Below are 13,173 nucleotides of genomic sequence, written 5' to 3'. Positions count from 1 at the left end.
GTCCTCACACAGCTGCCATGTCAATAAGGACCGTTCCAAGCAGAGACATTCCTTCTGGCAGGACACTGCAGCTTCTTAAGACTCCATCTGAAACATCATGAGTACTAAAATAAGACCACGAGGGAAAATTACCAGACACATGGGTTTGGCTTCAGCCATGCCAGGCTTCCAGTTTAGAAAGTAAGTCATTGGGCACACCATGTGGTAGGAGCTCTTTCGAAATACTATGCACCCATTAACTGCACTTAAAAAATAATTCTAAAGGTAATGAAATATCAGCATCTGTTTCCAAGGTCTAATTGCATGGGATACTGCAGAGTTTCAAGGATGCAAAAAGCATTGTGTGGGGGGGATTTCAGTGGAGAAGTAGCTTCTCTCTACTTGGAATCTCTGGAGAGGCAGCCAGGAGGTGGAAACTGTTCATGAGTTTAAAATGTACATTACAGGGTACCCTGGACTGGGTGCATTATTTTAAAACCATATAAATAATACAAGGGGAAACCCACACAGTGCTCTCCGTCTCCCACTTATGTCTCAATGTGCGAAGGGTTCTGTGGAACTGGGCTTTGGCTGGTGGAATCAAAACATTTAAAGAAGACAAGCAAGTTTAAAGAGCCTAGAGTCTGTTCTTTGCATTCACTAAGAGGGTGCATTTAAATCAAAAGCATTTTTGAAGTGTACTTACAATTCTGTTTTGAACTTATCTAATCAGAGATAAGTATAGTCATAAAGTCACTCTCTTTCCACCATTTGGCTCCCCTTATCTCCACAGCATTGTTCTTATCTTCTGCCAGTCTCAGCTACTGACAATAGATTATGTTTGTTTAGAGACGCTAATTGTTTTCAAAATCTTTTTAGTAATTGCTTTGGAACAAGGTGTGCAAATGAGGCTTAAGATAATTACAGCTTCATTTGTTTGTGCAGTTTTACTAAACATTCTCCACACATACACGAAATAACAGATGATGGGACTGAAATTGCAGGACATCTCTCATTCCCTGGCAGTAAAATCGACCAGTCTTGCAACCTACACACACACACACCTCTTTATTTAATCTTCTAGGAGCTGCTGTCCTCCTCACTTTGAGGGAAGTGTCCCTCCTCTGCGCAGGGCAAGGATTAGGTTACAACCGAACGGCTGTTGGAGCCGGACCAGTTTTATTTAATTTACACCCCATCCAGCGCCTTTCATACCAGGTTCCCAAAGCATTTTTGCTAACAGCAAGTAAAGCTTCTGGGCATTCCTCGGTCGCAGAGGTGGCTTTGGAAACGCAACTGCATAGATGGGGAAACCGTCCAAAAGCCTGCAGGTTTAAACCATAGAAGATTAAGATACCAAGTCACAAATTAACCCTCGGAATCTTTCTCTGCTCTGCAACTATGCTCCAAACAGCTCTCTGCGTGGTCCCAAATAGTCTCGGGCTTCTGACAACGAGGGAAGCGCCATCCAGATGGGAGTACTCTAGCCCTTTGGAGGGTGGGGGGGCGGGGAGGGGGGGAGCAGGGAAGGGAGGGGGAAATTAGGTTTGGCTCCTGGAGCTGAAGCCAGCAAGGAGAGAAGCCACTCTTCCAGCGGCTGCAGCACCGAGCTCTAGTCTGCTCTTGTATTATTTATCTCATTCCATAAGCTATTCATCAATCCATTATTTATTCATTCCAACATTAAGGTAATTAAATATGAGCTCACCGGGAAAGAGCCTGTCTGCAAGGGACAGGGACCGGGGTACCGAGGGAGAGGAGGGGAACTAGAAGGTCTGGAGTCGTTGATTTGCGCAGAGCTGTGCGCGGCTGCCCTTAGGTGACACTGGAGAGGGGGCTCACATTGCAGGGTCCTGACGCGAACACCTACCCCACCCCTCTCCCGCTCTCCCGCAGCGCGGCTTCCTCCTCACCCCTCCCATCCCCCCAACGCCACCCCACCCCCGCCTGCCACCCCGCTGCCCACCTCTCTGGGTCCGGCTCCTCTCACCACTCCCAGTCCCCCCGCCGCAGCCTCGCCCTCCCCGCGCAGGGCGGCGCGGCCTCGGGGCCGGGCCCGGCGGCGCGCGGGCTGGCCAGCCCCGGATAGGCGCCTCCCGCAGCCAATCAGCGCGCTGGGGACGCTGCGCGCTTTAAGGCAGCTGCCGGGAGAACAGAAACCAAGTTCCCCGGCAACGAGCAGCATCCACCCCGCGGAAGGCTGGAGCCAGCGGGGCCCGAAAGGCTGCGGAGTGAGCCTGCCTCTCGGGGTCCTGCGCGCGCCCCGCTCCTCGCCCTGCTCTCTCTGGGCCGCCCACCCCCCAATCTCGACTTGCCTTTTCGGCTGCGGGTAGCCTAGGAAGGGGTGAGGAGCAGCCGCGCCCCCCTCCCTGCGGCCGCCGCCCCCTGCGTTCCGGGCTCTGCTCCCTGCCGTGTGCGCCCGGGCTGTGCGCCCCGGCAGGCCCCAGCCATGTCGATGCTGCCGTCGTTCGGCTTTACGCAGGAGCAAGTGGCGTGCGTGTGCGAGGTTCTGCAGCAAGGTGGGAACCTGGAGCGCCTGGGCAGGTTCCTGTGGTCGCTGCCCGCCTGCGACCACCTGCACAAGAACGAGAGTGTGCTCAAGGCCAAGGCCGTGGTCGCCTTCCACCGCGGGAACTTCCGCGAGCTCTACAAGATCCTGGAGAGCCACCAGTTCTCGCCTCACAACCACCCCAAGCTGCAGCAACTGTGGTTGAAGGCGCACTACGTGGAGGCCGAGAAACTGCGCGGCCGGCCCCTGGGTGCCGTGGGCAAATATCGGGTGCGCCGAAAATTCCCGCTGCCGCGCACCATCTGGGATGGCGAGGAGACCAGCTACTGCTTCAAAGAGAAGTCGCGGGGCGTGCTGCGGGAGTGGTACGCGCATAACCCCTACCCCTCGCCGCGTGAGAAGCGGGAGCTGGCCGAGGCCACCGGCCTCACCACCACCCAGGTCAGCAACTGGTTTAAGAACCGGAGGCAAAGAGACCGGGCCGCCGAGGCCAAGGAAAGGTACGCGGAGTGCTTCCCGCTGCTGGGGCGACCCCGGGACGCCTTCCATCCCCCGCCGCCCCTTCCCGCCCCCGCAGGCGCTCGCCACCGCGCGCTCCCCGCCTGCTGGCACCGGTCCGCCGGGCGGCGCCCGGGTCTCCGCAGCGCTGCCGCGAAAGTTCATGAACTCTGAGAGCGTTTGCTGGGAATGGGGACTCGTTTGATTTGAGCGCCCGCGCGTGGGCTTCTTGGGGTGTGAATGTCGAGAAACACTGGCGCTAAGTTTTTCTTGCTTCCCTGGCTGGTCGGGGCGAGGTGTTGGGAGAGGGGGTAGAAAGAGAGTTTCTAGATCAACTGGAAGGGAAGTGTTGATCGGTAACGTTAGGAAAGGGGTTCGGTGGGCGCTCGGGGTCCCGACCCTCTCTCCTTCCCCCCGGGAGGGGCGGAGCTGGCCTGAGACCTGCTCTGCCCCCGCTGCAGCCGGCGCTTTACTTGAGCTCTCGCGCTAGTTTTTTGGGCAAGAGGTCGGCCTTCCGTTCTGGGAGAGGGGGCGCTGCCCTTCCTGCCCGGCGGGCGCCCCGAGCCCGGGGAGGACTGCGCCTCTCCGGGCTCCCCCGCGCGCGGCCGGACGCCGGGGCCCGTCCGTCCGGCTGTCCGGCCGCCGCGCCCGACGAGGGAGGGCTCTCCCGCCGCAGGCTCCTCTCGCCTTGGGGCTCGGAAGGCAGTGTTTTGAAAACCGGCTCTGCCTCCACGCTCCCCGCGCCAACACCCCGCCACCTGGCCGGGCTCCATGCGCTCGCAGTAGTTCCCGACCGAGATTGGGAGGAGCGGGCGGGCGGGCGCGGGGAGAGCGCTCCGGGGCGCCGACGGGTTTCGGGGGAACCTGGGCGCCCGGCCGGCTGCATTTCCTTTGTTTGCTTTCGAGCCCGGGGCGGGGGGGGGGGCGAAGATGTAGCCTCCGCTTTCCACTCTGGGTGGGAAAAGCAGGGAACTTGGAAACATTCAGCTGCGGCGGGCTTTCTGGGAGAGAGAGACTGTGAGAGAAGCGGGGAGAGGGGAGACAGGCTCTCGGGGTGGCAGGACGGGCGGTCCCTCGGAAGGCGGAAGCGCCCCGAGCGCGGGGACTGACGACCGGCCACCCCGCACCCGCTCGCCGGCTGTGCGGGGCCGAGAAGTGTCCCTGGAGGGGAGGCGCGCTGGGGGATGTCCGGGGGGAGCTGGAGAGGGCGGCGTGAGGAGCTCGGGGCTGAGTGAGGAGCGCGGGGCCAGGGACACAGCACGGTCCAGTTAGACTTCAGTTACAAAACCGCGGCCCCGCGAGCCAGGCCCCAGGGCCCACTACTTGGTGAAACTGGAGAGACTGGCTGCGCTCCCTGTGTTTACTCAGGTCACTGGGCCGCTCTGGACACCACTTCCCATGACCTATCCTGTGTCTCAGAAAGCACAACCTTCGGGCAGGGAAACTCGACGTTTAATTGTCTCCTCAGATGGGAACAGGACAGTTGACTCGGTTCACCCCAAACGCGTGCGTTGGGCACTGTTTTCCCCTTGATCATGGTCTTGGTCGCCAACGACCATTTGTGGGAAGGTTTTCAAACTTCTAAGCCTAGTGCTAGTTGATAGGTATTTAAAAATAACTATTTAAACAAGCATTTTTAAATAATTGTGAATTTCAAATAATCCCTGCCGCTCTGGTTTTTTAAAATCTGGAAGAGGAAGGGACTGGCTCCCCTTTTCTCCAGTCTCCCCGGTGTCCTGCTGCTCCCCAGGGCCCTTGGGGATGGTGGGAGAGCAGAGCTCCTCCATTTGGGTCTGTGACTGATGGCACATCGGCCCTTTCCTCTTTCCAGCTCCCCTCCCTCCATCTCACACTTTCTTTTTAACCCACTTTTTTTTTTTTTTTTTTTTTTAACCATCTGGTGTTGTCCTCTATTTCTTAGGGAGAACACCGAAAACAATAACTCCTCCAACAAGCAGAACCAACTCTCTCCTCTGGAAGGGGGCAAGCCGCTCATGTCCAGCTCAGAAGAAGAATTCTCACCTCCCCAAAGTCCAGACCAGAACTCGGTCCTTCTGCTGCAGGGCAATATGGGCCACGCCAGGAGCTCAAACTATTCTCTCCCCGGCCTAACGGCTTCACAGCCCAGCCATGGCCTGCAAGCCCACCAGCATCAGCTCCAGGACTCCTTGCTGGGCCCTCTCACCTCCAGTCTGGTGGACTTGGGGTCCTAAGTGGGGAGGGGCTGGGGCCTTGAAGCAGGGACTAGGGACACTTGTAAATAGAAATCAGGAACATTTTTGCAGCTTGTTTCTGGGGTTCTTTGTGCATAAAGGAACGGTGGACTTTCACAAATGTCTTTTTAAAACTCAAAACCAACAGCGATCTCAGACGTAGTCACCTTTTTCTCTCCGACTCTTTCCACTTTTGCATTTCCCCTCCCAGTGCAGAAATCAGGAAAACGCGCGCACATACACACACAAAAAAAACCCAAACAAACAAAAGCACCCAGTCACCCAGTCTTGGTTCTGGGCAACCCATCTGCCTGCTTCTGTAGTCTTTTTTTTTTTTTTTTTTTTCAGTGAATGGGAATTACAAATCAACTAGACTTTAATTATTTCCTTTTAATTTATTTATGGAAAAATATTTTGAGAAAAGAGGGAGAAGGAAATGAAAAAGAGAGAAGTCAAAATAATGAAAATAAGAGCCAATAGCCTGGGAGGAAATGTTGCATTCTTAAGGTGAAAAGGAAAAATATGATCTTACAACTTTTTTTGGATGGGGAAAATTAAGTTTACATTTTTCATATTTAGTGTTAAACAATTTTATGTAGCTTAAAGTGAAATAACAGTATTAGGGGGAAAAAACAAGTGCCTAAATGTCTTAATGTTCTCTGTGTGAGGCAGTTAGAGATAGAAGTGACCATTAGTAATATGACTATTTTTGTCAAATTTAGTGGGTGTTTTTGGTTGTTCTTTGTTTTCTTGGGTTTTTTTATGGCAAACTTAAAATACACCAATGTGAAAAAACACTTTCCTGAATGCCATTTCTTCTCATGCCCTCGAAGCTTTCATATCTATATCCTACTCCTGTTCCTAGTTTCTAGCTTGCAACAAATATGGGACGAATCTGGCAACCTGGTATTTGTTACTCAAACAGCATGTGTTTTCAGGTTTCTTTTCTATTGTACCTAAACCTGTCTAAATTAAAACTTAGTAGAACACCAGGAGTACGATTCTGTTTCTCAAAGGTGAGTTGTGTATTGCTGTCATTGGGCCCTATTTTTTTTTTAACAGGTAGTTTTGTTGCTTTCCTACTTAATGGTGGTTATGAATTGCAGGGTAATTTGAAGGCCATCACTTGAGCAAAGAATGGTGACTGAGTTAATTATATGACAGAAAAAGAGTGAATTTAGCTTTGCGATATTAATTTATTTTTTTTATTATTTAGATAGGCAATTTTGTTTACCACTAGCTCTTCTCCACAGCATTCATATGTTAACTCAGCTCTTGTATGAACAAGTTTATGACCAGACTGAAAGTAAAATAATTTATCTGTTTGGGGGGCAGGGGAAGGAGGGGAACTCCAACAAGGATAGGAACTTTGTGAATTAACCTGTACAAGTAGAAAGCAGACTAGCAAGACAGGAGCTCTTTGCAGTGCTGCCAGATAGTGTTCAGAAAAATCACAGTAATCATGTAGATTCCATATTATTTTTGCCTGGGGCAAAAATGATGTATCTTTGTATTTAGCTTTTAAAATTAGTGAAACAAATGGCATTATTTATTAAAATTCTCAGGATAACAGGATTGGCTTGCTTGTGCTTTGTAAAATATTGTTCCCCAGAGAGAGTCTATTTATTTCCTGACATGACAGTTTCATAATTTTTATTTTTCCGCATCCGTGTCACCATTTAATATAGTCATTTCTTTTTTTTCTGGCTCTTTCCTATCTTTCTGTGCTGATCTAGGGTGGGGATTAAGGCATTATTATTATGAGGGTTTTTTGTGTGTTTTTTAAATGTCAAACGGATTTGAAGGAGTTCAAGGGAGAAAGGGTCACTGTACTTAACTGTAGTCACTTTTACTTATAAAGTCATTTTTCCCCTCGGTGATGGACAGATGTGCACGCAGCTGCTCAGAGACGATCATTTGGATTGGGAACTCAGGGTCCCAATCTCCCTTGTTAGTGTTTTGGATCATTAAGTTGGTGTTTATTTAAGTCACTAGGGTGTTTATTCTCCGCGTCTTGGGCCACGGAGAAATGCCACCCTCTGCAGGAGGGGCTCTCACGGGGGATCTCCGCACATTCTTCACATTCACTCCCCAAAACAAACACCCTGCACAAAGATAGCTTTCAGTGACCCTGACAGGCTTCAAAGGACACCGCGGAAATCTCCCTGGAAAATAAGGAAGGGCCAATTACTTTAATTTCTTACATGCCCTCTCTTCCTACTCCGATGACTACCCCCCAGTCCTCCAGCTCTGCTTCGTATAATTTTAGGCTGGTGGAAGTTCTGTCTCCCTGGGCACCGGCGCCCACTTCCTGCTCCCTGGGTTGGTGAATCTTGGAAATGTCTGCAGATCTGGCGACGAGCAGGGCAGGCTGATCCTGTAAAAGCCTCTGTGATTACTGCTTGTAAACTCGTTAAAAGGACAATTTTCTGTCACAGTCGTAAACTCTTTGTAAAACCCCTGGCACTCCAGCCGGGGCGCGCCTGGTCCAGATGTGTTTAATAAGGCCCTGCCCGGCGCGCCCCTGCCACCGCGCTCAGCCCCCGAGCCCGGGAGGCGGGAGGCGGCGGGAAGGCTGGGCGTTGCTTTGCGTTTTCTTGGCAATCATTTTAGAGCGATCATTAGGGGGAACTAACCATGTATATATATATTTTTTTTTTCCTGGAGGAAATCTTCGAGGACCAGCTGTTCAAGGACCTCCAATTTACCTTCTCGGCGTCCCAGCTTAACCGAATCAAAGCCACTTTTTCTCTCTCTACAGATTTCATAACAATAGCCAAAAGTAACGAACCACGGCTTATAAATAAAGTGTTTTTAGGACCAAACCTTACAGCATTTTGCCAAGAAAAATGAAAAACAAAAACAAATACTAGGTCGATTTTTTTTTTTTTTAATGTCCTAAATCTGAACACAGGATTGTTCAGCTGGGCTGCCTGCTCGCCTTGACCTCTTGGCTGAGAACGAAGCTTCCTAAATACTCGGAGGCCATGGGGTTTGGCCGGCGGCTCCCCAGTTTTTGGCTTAGCAGGTAGGAGGGGGCCTCAGGAGCCCCCGAAGGCCCCACGAGCTGCGGGCAGGGAGACAGGCGCCGCCGGGCCGGGCATCGCCGGGCGAGGACGCCTGGTCTCAACCCCCAGCTGAAGTGGAAGCTCCAGGAAGAGGCCGCGGCTTTGGCACTGACGGGTGGACTCTGCGGAACAGTGACCCTTGTTACGCCGACCTCCCGGCACAGAGGCCTGGGGCACCTGGCGCGGGCGCCGCGCGGAGCGGCCGGTCCTCGCCCCTGCGGCGGCGCCTGCGGCAGAAGGAGCTTCACCCCGCCGCCTGCCCGGCCTGTAAGTCTTTGGTAAAGTGCAGGCAGAGCTCCAGGCTGGGGATCCAGAGACCTCCCATTCGTTCCTGGAGTCTCCGGCTGCAGAAAACGGGGGGGAGCTTCTCCTGCTCCCCGCGCACTCCGGAGGTCGCGGCGGCCCCTCTGTCCTCCCGGAGCGCGGGGAGCGGGGAGCCGCTGCCCCCGCATCGCCGCGCAGCTCCAGGCGCGGGGCCGGGGCCGGGGCCGGGGCCCGCTGGGCCCTGGAGAACCGGGGCTCCGAGGCTGGCCTCGAAGGGCCGGACAGCGGAGGAGGCCGCGGCCTGAACCTCGCAGGACCACGCAGGTGCGGTCTCCTTGAGCACCCCGGAGCCACCTCCCAGGCCCAAGTCCCGGCTCCCTCGCGCCGTCCTGGAGCGAGGCTGGGGTCCGGACCAGGCACGTGAGCCGCGCGGGACTCGGGACTGCGGGGTTGGCCCGGGCCCGCCGGCCTCCGCAGGTGTGCGCGCGCTCCCGTGCTCAGACCCCGCGCTTTGCGCCCACGGGGCGAGCTCAGGCCTCTGGGCCCCGCTGCCCGTCCCCTGCAACCCCTCCTGCTTCAGAAAAGGCCCGTCGCCTCTGCTTCCTGCAGCCTCGGCCTTGGCCCTCGGACCTGGGCTCTCGACCCGCGCCCCTCGGCGGAGGGGTGCCAGCCGGGGAGGGCGCCCCTTCCCGGGCTTGTCGCTAGAGCTTCGGGGCCAAGGAGAGCTGCCCCGGGTTCTCGAGTCTCGGGCAGGACCACGCGGCCGCTCCGCTTCCTCGGTGGGTCGGGCCTTTTCTCCCAGGTCCGTGGTCCTGGGGAGAGCATCGGCCTCTGCCCCACGCGCGGCCCCGGGGCCCCAGCAAGGAGACACTGGCCACCGCCGGCAGCGCGCTCTGGGCCCCGCCGTCGGGCTCACGTCTGCCCTTCTCCGGGGGCAGGTGGCGTTGACGGGGAAAGCGAGACTGAGTTAAGGCGGGGAGAGGCGCTGGTGGTCCACGTTTCTCCTTTTTCTGAGCTTTTCCCATGAGTAGAAACCTGAAAGCTCTCCCAGATGACCTCCTCGAACCTCCTGAAGCCAGCGGAGCCTGCGTCGGTGCCCACTTCGCCCCTGACGGGGCAGTTCGCACTGAGGGCACCCGAGGGCTCAGTCCCTCAGCCCGCAGGTATGCTCTGCGACCTTAAGTGGGGACTTTTGAGCCCCCTCAAGGTCTAGTGACCCCTTCCCCAGGCTGACTGAATCCAATAGCTCCACCTGGAAAATTCTCGAAAGAGGTGAGTGGGCCAGCCGCGAAAGAAAAGAGCCAAAATCGGGGCGTTACCGTCTACCCAGAAACAGCGCTGCCCTGGGAAGGCCGCGTTTTCTCTAGCGTTTTAAACCAAGTGTACACACTCAACTTCGTTCCAGCTGATGAAATTGGAAACCTGTGCTCCCACTGAGGATGACAATCAGTGTTTTAGACGCTGTGGTAACTTTCAGACAGCGAGGAACAACACTGCAGTAGCATTTAAAAACAAAGAGAGAGAGACTGCTGGAGGCGCCTGGACGCAGGTCTCTTCCCAAACTGAGTCTCGGCAGCCTTCCTTTTAACTTGTTAATGAACAGCTGAGACCCCAGGCGCAGCAGGTAGAGGGCACCGCCACCTTAAGCTTTGCCGCTCTCTAATGCTTTAGCTGATGGGGATCTTTTCCTCCCCTCTCCTTTTGAGAGAGTGCTTACTAATTGTTTTCTTTTGCCATAACATTAAAATATTCCTAAAATCACATCCCTCCCCCCCCCCATCAAACAGGAAAATGCAGAGGGGAAAACAAACAAAAACAAAAACCTTAAACCCAAACAATCTTTGAAAGAGAAAACGGTTCGCTTCAGATTTAACACACACGTAAGTGCACCTGAAATGGTGACCCAACTGTAATTAAAATACTATTCAGTGATACTGGCTGCTCTCCCGTCTTCACTGCCATTAGTGGTTGTCATTAAAATGACAGATAAGTAGAAAGATAGATAGATTCTGGCCCTTTACTTACTATAATAAGGAGGCACTAGAAATGTATACCAGCTTCCTCCATCTGGTCCCCCGTCCTTCCCACCTGCCTTAACTCAGAAGGTAAATCTTTTCTGGGACTGGCATAGGGCAGATCCAAATAGAAACACCCATGGATTTACGCAAGCACATCTATAATAATTTGCTATAAAGTTTATTTTAATTTAGGACTGTAAATGGATTACGGCTTTTCAAAATGCCATGGCTTATTTATAATACATACATGGTGGTGGTTCAGGATCTGAGCTGATACGCATGTGGGATGGTAAAGCAGAAAACAGCCCTAAACTACGCAGGCCATTCGACGTCTTAGGATTCTTAGAGAACATTAAAGTGTTCTTTAACATTTCATATTGCTAGTCAGCATCCCTGATACAAGATCTGCAGATTCTAGCCACAGGTCTGTAAAGTTGACTTTCTAGGTGTTCTTCATATTAAGTATTTTTACAAACTCTACTCTCCTTATTACTCCCCTGAAGGCATGGCTTTAGCTGCTTTGCAACACTTCAGTTCTAATTTGAGTTGCCAGTTATCCAAATGATCTAAATACCAGGAAAAGGCAATGGGACTGTGAAAAAATAACAAACCAAACCCACATAGCTGTGACATCTTTAGTTGGCTCTTGCACAGATATTATATTTAAACTGTAAGCATAAGTATGCAATAATGTTCCCTTTAACATGTGCAGTTTTTCGGGGGTGGGGGTGGGGGGTAGTGGTGGGGACTGATGTGGTTGGAGGAAGGGAGCAGGAACTTTCAGTGCTTGTACAGAAATGCACATTTTGAGAGTGCAGCGGCATAGTCAGAAATATTTTGCAAAAGGCAATTTTACCTCTACGTCAAGGAGGTAGTTACAAGGAAGAAGCACTGTCTCTATTTATTTAGAATGTTGTAAATATGAAAGAAGGCAACAAGCTTTAAAAAAAATTGAGCTAGATAGAAGGTAAATGTGCCTTAGTATCTGTGAAGTAAAAAGAACATTTAAACACTTGAAGCTTTGCCTGTCTTCAGATATGTGTGATGAATATTTTCTATGCGTTGCTGATGCTATATAAACATAACATGCTTCCTCCTAAAGTCAAGTTCTTGATTTTAATTGAAGAATAATATTGCTCAGGGCTCTACCTCTGAGTACAAATAGCTAAAATAAGAAAATCAGTTCTGGGAATCTGGAACCAATGTCTGTTTTCAAAATAAACAGACAAAATCTTCATCAAGTAGGCCAGGAGGATTATTTTTACATACAGTATATCTTGATTTCACACACACACACACACACACACACACACACACACACAATCCTTTATGGAGAAACTAAATGGCAGAATGACAATGCAGGCCCCTTACCATATTTCTGTTTTAAAAAAATCAGTCTGACTTAAGGCCTTCAAGCTGTCCTGGTTAACTTTTCCAACATTAATATATCTTAGAAGCAAATCTGTGTTTCCTCTTTCCCTCTAATTTTATGATTTTTCTAGGGAGGGAAAGAGGTATAGGAAAAAGAAAAGTAGAACAAAATATAAAATAAAGGTATAACTTAAAACTTGTATTATAATATTTAATAAGTAGCAGTTAAACCGTATCCACACAACAAAGAACACCAGTATGTGACTCTTTCTGCTTTTGCTCGACTAAGGCCAGAAATAATTTTTTAAAAATTACCGCTGAATTAAGTTAGAAATGAATGGGGGAAATTTTGAAACTGTTTGGATTTTCTAATCTAGAGCCCAACTTGGATGCTCAACAAAGTTGATTTACGCAGAGCCGGGGAGAGGAGAAACACCAATTTACAGGAATTTCTTAGACACTCGTGTCAGGGTAGAGATTTCCCTCCTACTAGGATCAGCCCAGCAGGAAGCAGATGCCGAACCCCCCTCAGCTCAGAGACCGCACCTGGGGCTCCTCTCCGTGGGTGGAACCCGGCGGCTGGGAGACGCCTCTTCTCCAGGTTCCCCGCGTTCCAAGCCCCGCAAAGGTGGGGACCCCGCAGGCGAAGGAACTGCCTTCGGACCTTCGGTGTGAATGCGCGTGTTGGGTCTTCTGAAAATGTCTTTTTTAGTTCCCCTGGGGGGGGGCAAGAAAGAGTTAATTTGCTCTGTGACAGGTTTCACACTGTGGGCAGGTCTGCCAAAGAGGAGAGGAAACGGAGAACAGCCCGTGATTGATTCTACCTGTTCTTCCCGAGAGCGATCACCTGCTCGGGGTCACGCGGAGCAGGTAGCGCTCCCTCTCCGGGCTCTGAGAGCTCCGTTTGTTCGGTGACAGCTGAGTGACAAGGCCTGAAACCCGAGCCCCTCGCCCGGCCCGATGGGGGGATAAGAACCCTGGATGTTCCCTCAAACATTTCAGGAAATGAAAGTTGTAACGCGATCCCTCCAGCGCCCACATCTTCCCCAGCGAACACAAAAGCTCAAAGGAGCCTCCTCGGATTGAATTCGGCCCGGAGCTGATGGAGGGAAAGCGGAGCCCGGCGCGGGGCGGGGGGAGGGGAGCGGAGGGGAGCCGGCTGGCAGGCTCCCGGCCCGGAGGAGCGGGGGCGCGGAGGCCCGGGCGCCCCTCGGGCCGCGTCCACGCCGCGTCCCAAGCGCCTGCGCCTCCAG

The 13,173-nt window shown here is 52.4% G+C and overlaps 1 protein-coding gene across 2 annotated transcripts; it reads left to right on the top strand.

The window, feature by feature from the left end:
• Nucleotides 1-2,109: 2,109 nt before the first annotated feature.
• SIX1 (SIX homeobox 1) lies at nt 2,110-6,774 on the top strand. Of its 2 annotated transcripts, none has more exons than XM_081116036.1 (2): nt 2,110-2,988; nt 4,908-6,774. In XM_081116036.1, exons 1-2 carry the CDS (start codon nt 2,429-2,431, stop codon nt 5,197-5,199), a joined length of 852 nt encoding a protein of 283 aa, XP_080972162.1. In that variant the 5' UTR covers nt 2,110-2,428; the 3' UTR covers nt 5,200-6,774. The 2 variants fall into 2 exon arrangements, with proteins under 2 accessions (XP_080972162.1, XP_080972163.1); XM_081116037.1 differs by having other exon boundaries at nt 2,126-2,929.
• Nucleotides 6,775-13,173: the final 6,399 nt, after the last annotated feature.

This window comes from Miniopterus schreibersii, assembly GCF_964146895.1.
Source record: "Miniopterus schreibersii genome assembly, chromosome: 1".
In the NCBI taxonomy this organism is placed as follows: domain Eukaryota; kingdom Metazoa; phylum Chordata; class Mammalia; order Chiroptera; family Miniopteridae; genus Miniopterus; species Miniopterus schreibersii.
Note: the sequence above shows the minus strand (reverse complement) of the source record. Positions and strands in the feature narration are given on the sequence as shown.